Genomic DNA, 14,869 nt, shown 5'->3' with positions numbered 1-14,869 from the left:
CATTAAATCACACTACTGCATCATATCCACCTCATTATATTATGTCATATATCATGTCATGTTATGTCATATCATGTCATAAAGGTTAATACAGGACAAACCAATGCTATATGCTATTCTATAACTGATATTCTTTTGTAACTATTTTATTTGCATGTTTAAGAATTGGATAAATTATTTTTTAAGCTGTAGCACCGCTCTATTTACATTTGTGTATGTTTTATTTTTTTTTGCAATAATGTTAGTAGATTTGTTTAAAATACTTGCAACAATACTTTTAACTTATGAAACCTTGACGTAAACAAAATAGCTTATAAACCACACCTACCAAAGACACGCCAGCTAATCTGATGTCAGCAATTCCAAACGCCCAAAGTGATTGACAAGCTAAGTACGTTCTCCGATTGGCTGAAAAGTGCGGGCCACCCACTAGCTCTTTATTTACTTTATTTCCCAAAGGTTTCAGTGAGCTGTCAAGTTATATAGATATTATATTCCTGCCACAATTATATAATAACACTAAATTAATAAATATAATGGTAGAAAAATCACCGTGACATTACGGTAATGTCACGTGCGCTCTAAACCAGTTCCACCCATGTTTCCACCTCTACTGCGCAACCTCATATTCACAAACAGGAAACGCTCTTTGGGGTTGTGCTTATGCTACGCAGTTTACGCAGAACTCAGAGTAATGGCGTCTGTGCGACGACTCCAGCTCACAAGACTCACAAAATGAAGCGACGGAGGGAATATTCGTGTTAGCAGAAGGCCTTTAGAGGGGTTTGTGGCTGCCGGACTGCATTGAGAGGCGCAGAGCTGACAGGAGTTAAGGACTTTCATCGGTTCAGCGCGATGATAAAGCACAAGTCCAACCAGACGCGCACGTATGACAGAGATGGCTATAAAAAGCGCGCGGCCTGCCTGTGCTTCAGGAACGAGCGCGAGGAGGAGGTGACGCACGCCCGCCCGCAATCACTGCGTCTTTACCTTTACTTCAACAAATACATTAACTCTAAACAAAATCAACGTATACGTTTAGCAGTGTGTAGGTGTTAGAAGTAAAGTTGTACGTGTGTATTGTGATGAATGTGTGTATTGTTCGACCACAATGATATCGGCTCATATCTGTTTTTTGGTTTCGATAGTCTTTTTCTGTAAGTTAGTAAAACCATGTTTAACGGTAACGTTACTAGAATTTCCCCCAATATAATAATACGGTGTTTGCTAATACTGTAAAGGCATGCATTACTGTGATATCTCCCTCAAATTGTTGCTAAAAAGTGGGGTTAACATGATCTTTTGGACATTTCTCATGTGGTTAAGTTAATCTCACACGTTTAAACCATCTTGAAGCACAATGTAAATATCAAATACACACTAGTGCACGATTACTGTCAGATTTAGTACTAATGAATGTAAGTTATATATATGAATCTTATACCTTCACTGTACCATAGTTTAGTAGTTTATTATGATGACCACTGCCTATTTTTATGACCATGTTAGCTAATACCAGGAAACAACAGCTGGAGTAACAAGCTCAAAAGTAGCTATATTATTAGTATTTAATAAAGTTGAATATGGAACATTTAGTGTTACATAATGTTGATTTTTTTTTCCATGTTAAAAGATTCCAGAGTTCAAACTCACTGTTTGTTATCACTATCAGTAGTATTAATTTAGTTTCCATAGCCTGTAACCATTATTCACTAAATGCAGTATAATTGTGTCAGTGATTTTGTTAGCCTAGCCCTAGACCAAAGCGCTGAAAGGAGTAGTTCACTTTAAAAAAAAAAAAAACTTTTGCTGATAATTTACTCACCCCCATGTCATCCAAGATGTCCATGTCTTTCTTTCTTCAGTCGAAAAGAAATTAAGGTTTTTGATGAAAACATTCCAGGATTTTCTCCATATAATGGACTTCAATGGGAACTAAATGGTTCAGGGTCCAAATGAGAGTTTCACTGCAGCTTCAAAGGTCTTTAAACAACACCAGATGATGAATAAGGGTCTTATTTAGCGAAACAATCAGTCATTTAAAAAATAAATAAAAGAGTTTAAGTTTTATAAGCACAAATGGTCGCCTTGCTCTGTTCTGTGATGCGCGTTCGTGACTGAACAAATCTATTTTCGAGTCATGACTCGAAGGGTCCTAGATAAAACCCTTCATCTGTTTAAAGCCCTTTGAAGCTGCACTGAAGCTCTCATTTGGACCTTGAACCGTTTGGTTCCCAATGAAGTCCATTATATGGAGAAAATACTGGAATGTTTTCATCAAAAACCTTAATTTCTTTTCGACTGAAGAAAGAAAGACATGGACATCTTGGATGACACGGGGTTGAGTAAATTATCAGCAAAAGTTTTTTTTTAAAAGTGAACTACTCCTTTAAACTCTGAAACACAGCATATGTTAGAAGTAAAAACAGTTATGACTGGTTTCATGTTGACTTTAAAGTTGCCTCTGCACATTACACCAGGATAGGAGGAGGAGAGAGTGTTAGTGTGGTACGCCGTGATGTCTGATCATTGATCCGCATGTCTCTGACGGTGTGTGTGTGTGTGTGTCAGGTGCTGTTGGTGAGCAGCAGCAGTCATCCCGACTGCTGGATCGTTCCCGGAGGAGGGATGGAGCCGGAGGAGGAGCCCGGTGTCGCTGCTGTCAGGGAGGTGTGTGAAGAGGTGGGCTTTCCTGCTTTAAAACACGTATTTAATGTGCTTATTACTGTGATGATGGACTCGTGTGAAATCCAGGAGAATCACTCCAAGAATCGGTTCTAGGGTCGCACTAGCCAGGTTGTACAAAATTGTGTAATGTTAATCCAAGTTTGTTCATTATGCATAGTGTTTATTTATACAACGGAAATTAATTAGATGCATTAAAAGATTAATAAATGCCGTAAAAGTATTGCTTCACATTCCAGTGCATCGACTAATGTTTGCTAAGGGCGCTTTTCCACTGCATAGTACGGTACGGTTCGGTTCGGTACGGCTCACTTGTGGTGCTTTTCCACTGCATGGTACGGTACAGTACGGTTCGCTTCAGGTCGCTTTAAATGGTACCTGGTCTGTTGAGGTTCCAAGCGTACCGTACCGGTACTAAAATGTGACGTGAAACACTGCAGATCACTGATTGGTCAGACAGAATCGTCACTACCAGCGTCACTACTAGCGTTAGGGTTGTGCCGATAGACGATAGTATCGTGTATCGACGATAGTCTGACATATCGCCGATGGCAGATGCCTTTGACGATATCAATATGATAATTGGCTCGTTTCACCATAATGTATTAAATTATTATTATTAGGCCTATTATTATTATTATAAAGCTAGTATTGTTATTAAATGAATATTAGGAACTACAATCAATTTGCCTTGCCTAAATTTACAACGACATCACCTCATAACAATTGCAACAACACACGCACTAATGAGGACTCCTCTAAGAGAATGTTTTTAAAACAGACTAAAAAACATCCCACATCAAAATTTAATTGCAAGGTGATCCATTCACAAATTATCAAGTGTGCTCGTTTTAACAGACGCAAAATTCAATTTCCTACAGATCCAAGATGAAAACGGCATCGTTGTTCGTCAGTATTTGTTTCCGTAACACATTAACAAAACGTTTAATGACACTAACACTAAAAACAATACAATTACTAAATAGTATTAATAATAATATCACTAAAATAGTATTATAGTTACCGTTATCATCGTCGTCTCTGAGGGAACGCGGCGTTAATGCAGATTCCGAAAGCAGTCCGTTTTTACTTTCACTTTCAGAGATTGAGCGCGTTTACATGCGACGACTTTCTTAACCTGATTATGTTGAATAAACTTGACAATGCATGTGGTCATGTAAACGTTTCCTTTATCAGAGTCAAGTCATAAGTATAAGTATAAACCGATCGACTCAGCTGGACGTTTGGCCCTTGCTCTTGTTTCTCCCGGCATTTAAAACACATTAACCCGCGTACTTCGTGCTTACTGAAGTGCGCATGTGAAGTGCGAGCGCACCGGTAGGGGGGCACATATCGCAAACTCCGACTTTTTCTGACCCAAGAAATTATTAAAACGTGTTTTCATCTCGTGCAGAAATAGGCCCTAGTCAAAATGCTGTATGTAACGGCATGAGGATAGGCTAATGTGTCCGTAAATTTCCCGTTGACAAACAAAAGGATTAGGATCTCTTTTTATAACCTGATCCTATTAATAAACACTCCACCTTTGCTAGCAAAATAGAAAAAAGATTCTCGTATATAAAACGAAGTAGGCTAATAAAACAAGCAAATTAATGAGTAGGCTAAATAATCAAGTTAATAATCAAATGTTAGCCCCGCCCCCTCACGATACTATCGTGTATCGCCGATCTCACTGGCTGACGATAGGACGATATGAAAATGGAGCATATCGCCCAACACTAACTAGCGTCATTGGATTTGCGACATGAGACACGAGACACTTTTTTAGCAGTATTTTTGTTTTGCTGCCATCAGCCTCATTTTAAACACATTTTTCCGTCTAGCAGTTAAAAACAACCACATACCGAGAATCAGGAACACCATCCCCTCGATAGTCTCCATTGTTCCTGTGTTGTGGGTTTGAAAATGTGGCGCTTTTAAGATGACGTCATGGCAGTAGAGGCGCGCGCAAATAACGATCAGTCCCACACACTTTGAAGGGGTACTACTGCAGTGGAAACGCAAAGCGAGCCGAACTGTTCCGCGCCGAGTCGAAGCGTACTGAGCCGAACCGTACCGTACTGCGCAGTGGAAAAGCGCCATTAGTGAACTTCACTGTAAGTATTATCATTTAAATGCTCTATTCCTTTTTTACAGTTCCCTGACTGTTACATCTGCATCATTAAGGCCCGTACACACCGGGACGAATATCAGCGCGCGTTATTCGTCTGCGTTTTTCAACACGTTTTTTGTGTTCACACCCAAGCGTTTTTCGCTGACGATGAGCCGAGTGAACATGCAAATTCATTCCCTGACATTAGATGGCGCTTAATGTAAAACCGAAATAATAATAGAATACTATACTAGGGTGATCATATTCATGTCTCAATGTTTTATTATGACAGATAGAAAAAAACGAATGAAATAATGATAGAAATAATGTCTTCTGTATTAGAAAAATAAATATATAAATAATAAATAACTAAAAGAAATGCCTCCAAATGTAGGCCTAACAAAAAATAGCTCTCACAAACTTACAAAAACGAACTAACAAAATCTATTTATATCTTTAGTTTTCATTCTCTTTATCTTGTTTTTCTTCCTCGTCCACCTTGTTTGCCCATCTATATTTTGCTGTAGAACTGATCTTTCCCAGCAGTTTTTGTTTGAAAACCAGGACATTTTCATCACTTAAAAACAGTCAGGACAGGACGTGGAAACAGGACATGTGTAACGCAAAGTTGAGATGTTGCCCAGAGATAAACATAGCACTAGTTGTCGGATGAACAGATGCACGAGAGACGAGAGTTGTCGTATTTCCCCGCGTTTAATAAAACCACTCAAACACTCGTCCTCCTCGTATGGGGATCGAGTGAGAAAAAAACCACAAACAAACATCTGGTCACAATAGAAAAATAAAAGAAAGAATACAAAGAGTCGGCAGAGCGGTTATCTCCTCTCCTCACTTGTCAAAATCTAACTGACACTATGCACACTATGCGCAGTTCTCATCTCAACTCAGATTTCTATAAAGCACAAAGTGACCGTTTTACACATGTCCCGGGAACTGTTGGTCACCGTATACTATACTATTATTACAGAAATACTAATATAAATATTATCATATAGCTCTTTATGCTCCGAGACCAGCAGCTCAACATTCATCTTGCCCATAGGTATCTTATCTCTTCTTCGCCGCGTATGTGTGCTCGGCAAGACCGTTTTGTGTTTGAGCGCCCTCAAGTTGTGTTTTACTGTAACTTCAGAAGTACCAGACACGTGAGCAAACCCAAAACGAACCCGAGGCGTTTTTTTAAAAATGACGCTTTTACGCGTGGCGTTTTTCGCGTCGGTGTGAACACTCACATTGGCGCCCATTGTTTAGTCACGAGGCGTTAAACGTCGACGAATAACGCGCGTGAAAAACAGGCCTTTAGTCATGCAGTTCTCACTTTTCCACGCTTAGTCGAGTAATAGGGATTGTTCCACATGTGGGGATTACTGGTCAGAGCCTCACACACAAATAACCTCAGGTTTACTTGAGAAGCTCTTTAGTTTTCTACAGTATATGCAGAATATGTAGGGCTAAATTTGTTTAGAAAAGAGATGTGTCTTTTCACCAAAGACATCAACTTGTAAACCATTTTTACTGTCCTGGGTTCCTTAAGTTTTAAAATGTATTAAATTAGATTATTAGATTACATTAAAATTCAAGGCCAAAATTGGTCTTAAAGTCTTATTTTTATTTATGAGAAATCTTATATTTTAGATGACGCTATGACTTATGCTACGTTCACAACGGACGCGAATAACGCGACAAATTCACGTCTACTTTGACGCTTGACCACTGTGTGTTAAAGGGTTAGTTCACCCAAAAATGAAAATTAAGTCATTAATTACTCACCCCCATGCTGTACCAACCCCGTAAGACCTTCGTTCGTCTTCGGATCACAAATGAAGATATTTTTGATTAAATTTGAGAGCTGTATAACTACCACATTGGCTCCTAAAGGACTGCCTCTTGACGGCCCAGAAAGTCAATGAAGAAAATGTTTAAATATTCCAAGTGACTACCGTGGCTCAACTATATGTTTATCAAGCGACGCGACTACTTTTTGTGCGAAAAAACAAACAAAAATAACGAGTTTATTCGACTATTTCTTTTCTTCCTTGTAGGCCAGAACGAGACTTCCTTAGATTTCCACGACGCATGCGCGAGATTTGCGATCTGCTTACACCACTTCAGATCGCAATTCTCGCGCATGCGTCGTGGAAATCTAAGGAAATCTCGTTCTGGCCTACAAGGAAGAAAAGAAATAGTCGAATAAACTCGTTATTTTTGTTTGTTCTTTCGCACAAAAAGTATTCGCGTCGCTTGATAAACATATAGTTGAGCCACGGTAGTCACTTGGGATATTTAAACATTTTCTTCATTGACTTTCTGGGCCGTCAAGAGGCAGTCCTTTAGGAGCCAATGTGGTAGTTATACAGCTCTCAAATTTAATCAAAAATATCTTCATTTGTGTTCTGAAGATGAACGAAGGTCTTACGGGGTTGGTACAGCATGGGGGTGAGTAATTAATGACTTAATTTTCATTTTTGGGTGAACTAACCCTTTAATTCGCGCGTCAAGAGCGAAACTGACGCGGGTAAAATAAAAAGTTTGAAGCGAAATTTGCGCGCGTCAAAACCGAAACCCGTTGACGGCCATCTTTGTTTATGTTGATCGAGCATTCATCGAGAGATTCACCGCACTGTATTTGCTCTGGAGAGCTAGAACAGCGGCGTGCGGATCATCGTCGCCGTATTTGTATCCACCGGACCCTTCGGAGGCGAACCGTTTTGCTAGTTTCACCATTTAATATACAGTTCATTTCTGTCACTGCTGTGAACTGACCATCGCATGGATTAAAAATAATAATAACCATCTTCATGAGTCAGCTCCACAACAGCCTTAAACCAGCCACTGTACCCGCACAAACACACACACGGCAAAATATCATCTAATTATTATCATCAACAAAATCTTTGAAAATACAGATCATTTTTTTGTCAATAGAGGGAATGCGTTGATGTCACTTTCCCGCCGGAAGCCTGACTGAGTGGCAAAAGATCTGCTGCGTGACTGGATTTAATAAGGGAAACTGCAAAAATGCGACTAAAACAAACAATTTTAACAATTTTATCAATTTAAACTAAATGTTGGACTCAATATAGTGTTCCTTACAACTTAGTAAAGATCCAATGATCCATGGATATTGACATGCAGCCAGGAATCGTGTTTCCTGACATTTCTGTTTGCCTGATTTCGACACCGGGGAAATAAAAGCAATATAGACCTAAACATAAAGCAAATTTGCCTGTGAACGCTTTATATAAATACAATATAGGTAGGTCTAAATCCGGGTGATCATTTAAATCCGTGTTATATATAGCCTATACACCTTATTCGCCGGCAGCCCCATCTTTGATTTTTAATGAGAATGAAAGCGAGGCTGTGAGGGATAGACTTGCATCTCTTCAATGGGCTGTACTGTTATTTAATGTGTTTTCGGATTGTTCTGCTCATGAAACACTGGAAAAATATCTTTCCAAGAAATTTTAGTTGATGAAAAACTCCTGACAATGTAAGCTGTGGAAAATTGTAAGTAATCTAGGAGCTTTTTACAGCGGATGCCATTGGAAACACGGTAAGTCTATCCCTCACAGCCTCACTTTCATACCTGTCATGGCGCTGCTCTGAATAAGGTCTATATGCATCATCATATCATCCGGCCATAAAACTTTATTTATTTTTTTTGGTCAGTGTTTATTAAAAAACATCCAATAATGCAGAATATGCAATGATAAATATTTAATTGATGAGTTGTTAATATATATAACAATACAAAATATCTGGGTATGGTTTTACAGCTAAATTCAGCATATTGGCACAAAATGATAACTGCAAATCCACCTTTCGCTGACTGGAGTCCAGTTGTTTCTGTGAATTGATCCATTTGCTCCTCCTTTTATAGCAGTCTGTAAAAATCTTTTTTTTTTTTGGTCAAATCTAGTTGTACAGTCAATCGCAAAGCTCTTTCTCACTTTATATGTGTTGTGTTTGATTTTTGCGGCATTCACGCTGAAAACATATACAGCCGCTCAGTTTTTTTGCCACTCACTGTGAGTAACTGCAGGCACTCCGGCCGACGGTGACGTCACGCGCATACCCTCTATATTGCACACCTCTAATGTACAATATAAATTTTTCCTTTTTCAGGTCTTAGAAAGGTCTTAAAGCTTTAAATTGCATGGTTATAACCCATTTGTAAAGGGCAGAGTTCAGCATTTCACTCGACATGTTTCATTCCCACAGGCAGGAGTCAAGGGCACTCTAGGAAGATCGCTCGGCGTTTTTGAGGTGAGCTTTTCTGATGGCAAACAACATTCACAAACACACTGTCAGTGGTGTCGAGAGTAAAGTCCTGATGTCTTGAGGATAATCTCATTGAAGGCATTTTACAAGAATAAAGTTTTGAGATTAGTAGTTATATTTAGTCAGGTTTTAGAAGTAAAAAGGTTGATAATAATGTTGCAGCATTATAGATTTTTATTATAATTAGAGCTGCAACAACTAATCAATAATAATCGATAAATAAATCAACAACAGATTTGATTATCGATTAATCCTGTCTGTATGTTATTAATGGAAAACTTCCATCAGCCATGTGTAGTTATTCACAGTAGTGAAACTGAACATCTGAAAGATGATGTATTGCTCAGATCTGATTTCTTTGTATAGAAATTCACAGTTATTTCTACTCTGACAAATATTTCTTTTTAGACATTAAATGTTGTTTTCAAATTCTACATGTAAAAGAACAGTAGCAGTGATGGTAGTTACAGTAAAAGTGCTATTATCCAGTATAATTAACATAGTCTAGCTTTTGTTTCATTTTTTATTTTGTTATTTTAAGTCCTGCTTTAAATTGGTAAGCAATTAGTCATTTTTTTTTTATTTTTTTGGTTTGTATGGCTTTTGTAACACCTTTTTTACACAATGTATAGCATGGCCTGCATTCACTATAGTTTCACTGCCTTCAAATTCCACATTTTTGGAAGGACACCATTGGGCAGGATGTGGAATAAAAATAAACAATGTTAGATTTTTTAAATAATTTGTAATTATTGGGTTTTTCATCGGATGAATCACAGAATTATTGAGCAGATTAATTGGTTAACAAACACTAGTTGAAGCTCTAATTTTAATGTCACTAAAACACTGTTGCATTTATTCCTGTGAGTGCAGTATTTTCTGTGAGGGCGTAACTTGTGCTGAAACGAGTTGTTTCTCTGCACAGAACCGAGACCGAAAGCACAGAACGCACGTCTACGTTCTCATCGTGACTGAGGTTATGGAGGACTGGGAGGACTCTGTGAATATTGGTAAGATTGAGAAACACTTGTAGGCTAGCTTGTGCGTTTACTGTATCACCGTAATTACCCGTTCCAGTTAGTAGACTCCCCAAAATCTGCTCTTGTTGGTCAAAACCGTAGTTATATAATTTAATTAGAAAATGGCAGCAGCCTTATTTAGGTTGATTTTTAGATTAGTGCTGTCAACGTTAAATCGATACTCCACCGTTTTTTCATATTAAACTACGTTATTCCCTTGACTAAGACGAGTTGATGCATACCTCTCTCGTCTCAGTGCGTGCACTCAATCTCTGTGGCGCGCAAGACACTTTGATCGCACTTAACTAGCCCAGTTCATTCAATATGGGCCAAGCAGAGAACGAAGGCTACCAAGCACTTGCTGTGGTATTCCGCCATACAATATAGTTATCCACTTTACACACTTAGAAAAGCGCAACGTTTTGTTTTGTGTCACCATCCTAGGTCGAGTTACACTACTCGTGTAACTGTATTTAAATAGGGAAAATGTGGAGGTGTTTGGTCGCTTCTCTGCTTGGCCCATATTGAATGAACTGGGCTAGTTGAGTGCTATCAAAGTGTCTCGCGCGCCACAGAGATTGAGTGCACGCACTGAGACGAGAGAGGTATGTATCAACTCGTCTTAGTTAAGGGAATAACATAGTTTAATATGAAAGAAACGGTGGAGTATCCCTTTAAAGGAGTAGTTCACTTAAAGGGATAGTTCACTTTGAAATTAATTTTTTAAATATGTTTTAGCTTACCTCAAGGGCATCCAAGATGTAGGTGTCCACAGTATTTTCAATTTTTTGAAAATTTTTTGGTCAAACCGGAGTTGTCTGTCAGTCATACACTGGAGGTGAAGGGGGTCCTCAATCGGTTCACCTCAAAGAGCATGCACAGAGAAGTCAAAATTAAATATGACTCGTACATGTAAGTACACATTGATGGCCTAAGACACGAAATGAGCGGTTTGTGTGAGAAAACGAACAGTATTTATATAATTTTATGTCTTGTAATCATAGCCATGACAAAATGATCTGACGGCACGGGCGCTTTGGTCTGCGCATGCGCTGGAAGTGATCGCTTGCGCGCCTACGTCACTCTTTGTTTTTACAGAGACTTTGGAAGTTTTATCTTTCACTAAACATATTTAGATATACGGGAAACCGCAATGGAAGACGATTTCGGTATATCTAAATATGTTTGGTAAAAGGTAAAACTTCCGAAATCTCCGTGTAAATATTGAGTGACGTCACACGCAAGCGATCACTTCCGGGCGTAACATTGAACTGTTTCAGTTCGGTTCAGTTGGACATTGAACAACTGATTCAGATCACTTGGATTACACGAGGTAAAAACAATATAAATACTGTTCGTTTTCTCACTAAAACCGCTCGTTTCGTGTCTTAGGCCATCAATGTGTACTTACATTTACGAGTCATTAAATCATGTTTAATTTTGACTTCTCTGTGCATGCTTTTTGGTGGACCCCCTTTGCCTCTAGACAACAACGGTTTGACTGAAAAATGTCAATTGAATTTGAAAATACTGTGGAAACAAAGACACCTACATCTTGGATGCCCTTGAGGTAAGATAAAACATATCAAAAATTAATTTCACAGTGAACTATCCCTTTAAGAATGAAAATTTCCTGATAATTGTCTTTCTTTCTTCAGTCGAAATTTAAGTTTTTGAGGAAAACATTCCAGGATTTTTCTCCATATAGTGAGTTCAATGGGGTCCAACGGATGAGAGTTTCAGTGCAGCTTCAAAGTCTCGACACGATCCCAGATGAGGAATTTACAAAGCGGCCGTGCAAAGACCAAGTCAAATGCTATTTACACCCTACTCTACATTTCTGAACCAGAACATGCGTGACCTTGTAATGTGTGCCGCATCACAGCTGGTTTAAAGTTTATAAATGTCTTTTTTTTTTTTTTTTTTTTTTTAGAAAATGACAGATCGTTTGGCTATTTAAGCTTTTAATAAGACTCTTATTCCTCGGCTGGGATTGTGTCGAGACACCCGCAACGCACAGAAAGACGCACGCCAGTATCAAGTTCTCTATCACGCTTGAACAAACAATAACGCACATAATTATGCCAAAAGGGCCATTTTGTAGAGTATCCTCATAAGAGCAGTCTTAAATAAAGTCTAATAAAGGGTTAGTTCACCCAAAATGCAAATTCTGTCAGTATTTACTCACCCTCATGTTGTTCCAAACCTCTATGTGTTTATTTGTTCTGCTGCACACAAAGGAAGATATTTGGAAGAATGTTTTAATCAAACAGATCTCATTCCCCATTGACTTCCATAGTATGTATTTTTTCCTACTATGGAAGTCAATGGGGAATGAGATCTGTTTGATTAAAACATTCTTCCAAATATCTTCCTTTGTGTTCAGCAGAACAAATAAACACATAGAGGTTTGGAACAACATGAGGGTGAGTAAATACTGACAGAATTTGCATTTTTGGGTGAACTAACCCTTTAAATGAGCATAAAGAGATGCGTGTGAGATTCGCTCTGTCAGCTGGTCTTAAAGTAACAGCAGCCACTAATGCTGTCTGTCATTAATGTTAATCAGAGAACAAAGCTCACAGACAAATGCTCACTGCTCTTCTCTAAAGAACTTTTGTAGCTTTAATAAGGATTCATCTCTATGTGATTTATAGTTAATGTAGTGCAGACTGATTGATAACTTTATTCAATTTCTGTATTTTCTACCTGTTAGGTTGGATGGGCACAGGTAAATATGACTTATATGATTTATTATGGGTTTATGTGAGGTTTGTTTGAAGTTCACTTGCATTTAAAAGTTGTTATATATATATTTTTAAGCCTAATAAATGTTTTAAAAAAAATACACTAATGTTGAATGGCTATAATTAATGTTCGTGTAAAAATCTATTTCACGAGACATCAGAATCTGTATTAGTATCAGTGAAAGTGGCCTTCACTCATAAAACAATGCCGTTAATCAAGTGTTTAAAATATACAAATATTAAATATTGTCTAAAAATATTAAAAATAGACTTTACCATGTTTCTACATTCATTTGGAGATTAACTGAAATTCTTAAATTATGAAATATTTAAAAAAAAAAAAAGATTAATAATCACAGAAAAAAATGTATTTCTTCATCGATTGACAGCTCTAATTTACATATAACCAAGTTTGCAATTTAGTTTTTGCAAATGTGACCTAGTGCGGATTTATATATTTAGTGATAGAAACACACGATCGGCTCCGAGCACAATCTCAAAGTCGTCGTCTACTTCCAGACACACCGTGAATGCAGATTGTGTGTTGTGTTTTGTCCACAGGCAGGAAAAGGGAGTGGTTTAAGACTGAAGAGGCCCGGCGTGTGCTTCAGTGTCATAAACCTGTGCAAGCCTCTTACTTCCAGGCCCTTCAGCAGGACTGTGTGTCCAGCAACGGCACATACAACAACCACCAACACAATCTCTCCAGCAGCAGATAACCTGCAGAATCATCCGGTTTTCTACCTTTTCTTACCCGACCGAACCACTATCACTGTTTTTTTTTTTTCTTTTCTTTTTTTTCTTCATTTCTGCACATTAATGACAACATTGAATGAAATCTGATTGCATTGTACCAGCCTTTTTTAGTGTTCAGATACAGAGTAGAGTCTGGGGATGTGTGATATAAGAGAAAAGTCGAAGAATAGTTGGCAAATGAAAGTTTGTCTTGTGTTTTAATGAATGCTTGCATGAGATTCTCATTTCCTAACATCAGGTTTATTGAGTGCAACTACACTATCGTGTCTTGAAGTAAGTGGTGTTTAAAGAGAAAGCTGTCAGACGTGTTGATGATGGTGTTTTGTGGCCCTTTGGTTTTGCGTTGTGTGAATGTGCAGTTATATTGAGTTGGTTGAGTTATTTGCATGAGCATGTCACACATTAATGAACTTAAAATACAGGGAGTCTTAGGTTTTCTAAAGCGAATGTTGATGTTTTCTTGTTCGTAATGATGAACGGGGCCATTCGACGTTTGTTTAGTGGTGAAATCGCATATCTTGAAACTGCTAAGCAAAATGGGTATCATGTCTTAAATTGATCAAAAGGAGTTGAAATCAGCCAATATTACACACTCGGGAACACAAACGCAGGTACTGTCAGATTAGTTTTTAAAAAAACACATTTGTAAAATGTATTAATGTTGATGGGGTTTAGTGGTTAGTAGACCACCACTTTTACCATTGAAGGAGATTTTGATAGAAATTGAAGTGGGGATTTTTCCGGGCCTGCAATCCTAGATGTCCTGGGGAAAGGGAATTAATTCAGTGGCTTCATGTGATGCTGGTAGGTCCAGTTCACTGAGTGCACTTGTTTTGTTGTGCCACAGGATTGTATGTAAGAGAAAAGAAGCTGTGGATGGACATTCAGGAATTGAGTTACAGTGAAATGACATCAGTGGCATACATCTCGTACGCTGGACCGCTGATGTTCTTCCTCACTCTTCTGAGGGCTTTGCACCCATAATCATTGCACAATAGCAACAATTTACAAATGTCTCGGTTATTTCAGTTTTAGTTGTAATAATTTCAAATGATTGTTTGTCCATTTATAAACTATAACGAGTGAGTGTGTGTGTGTGTGTGTAGAGTATGTGGTTTTGTATGATTGAAATAATGTGAATAGTCGAAAGACTTGATGCCAAGGTTAGCTGACTGTCTAATGAATTGCCTCTCGTAAGGGGATGGATTTTGTTTGAAATGTTTACAACTTGATTGTAGTTTCTC

The 14,869-nt window shown here is 38.2% G+C and overlaps 1 protein-coding gene across 4 annotated transcripts; it reads left to right on the top strand.

Annotated features, from left to right (window-relative positions):
- The first annotated feature begins 685 nt into the window (after positions 1-685).
- nudt3a (nudix (nucleoside diphosphate linked moiety X)-type motif 3a) lies at positions 686-13,892 on the top strand. Of its 4 annotated transcripts, none has more exons than XM_039689844.2 (6): positions 686-954; positions 2,572-2,670; positions 9,044-9,088; positions 10,029-10,113; positions 12,839-12,853; positions 13,431-13,725. In XM_039689844.2, the coding sequence occupies exons 1-6, from the start codon at positions 856-858 to the stop codon at positions 13,586-13,588; spliced, it is 501 nt and encodes a 166-aa protein (XP_039545778.1). In that variant the 5' UTR covers positions 686-855; the 3' UTR covers positions 13,589-13,725. The 4 variants fall into 4 exon arrangements, with proteins under 4 accessions (XP_039545778.1, XP_039545779.1, XP_039545776.1 ...); XM_039689842.2 differs by having other exon boundaries at positions 718-954; positions 2,572-2,682; XM_039689845.2 differs by lacking the exon at positions 12,839-12,853 and having other exon boundaries at positions 2,572-2,682; positions 13,431-13,892.
- The last annotated feature ends 977 nt before the right edge of the window (positions 13,893-14,869 follow it).

Source organism: Pimephales promelas, chromosome 20, assembly GCF_988280905.1.
Source record: "Pimephales promelas chromosome 20, fPimPro1.hap1.1, whole genome shotgun sequence".
Classification (NCBI taxonomy): Eukaryota; Metazoa; Chordata; class Actinopteri; order Cypriniformes; family Leuciscidae; genus Pimephales; species Pimephales promelas.
Note: the sequence above shows the minus strand (reverse complement) of the source record. Positions and strands in the feature narration are given on the sequence as shown.

Excerpts from the sequence above, each read along its gene's own strand:
- nudt3a (XM_039689842.2), top strand. The coding sequence starts at position 856 with ATGATAAAGCACAAGTCCAACCAGACGCGCACGTATGACAGAGATGGC. Across the intron at positions 955-2,571 it reads GGAACGAGCGCGAGGAGGAG|GTGCTGTTGGTGAGCAGCAG; the intron begins GTGACGCACGCC and ends TGTGTGTGTCAG. Across the intron at positions 9,089-10,028 it reads GATCGCTCGGCGTTTTTGAG|AACCGAGACCGAAAGCACAG; the intron begins GTGAGCTTTTCT and ends TTCTCTGCACAG.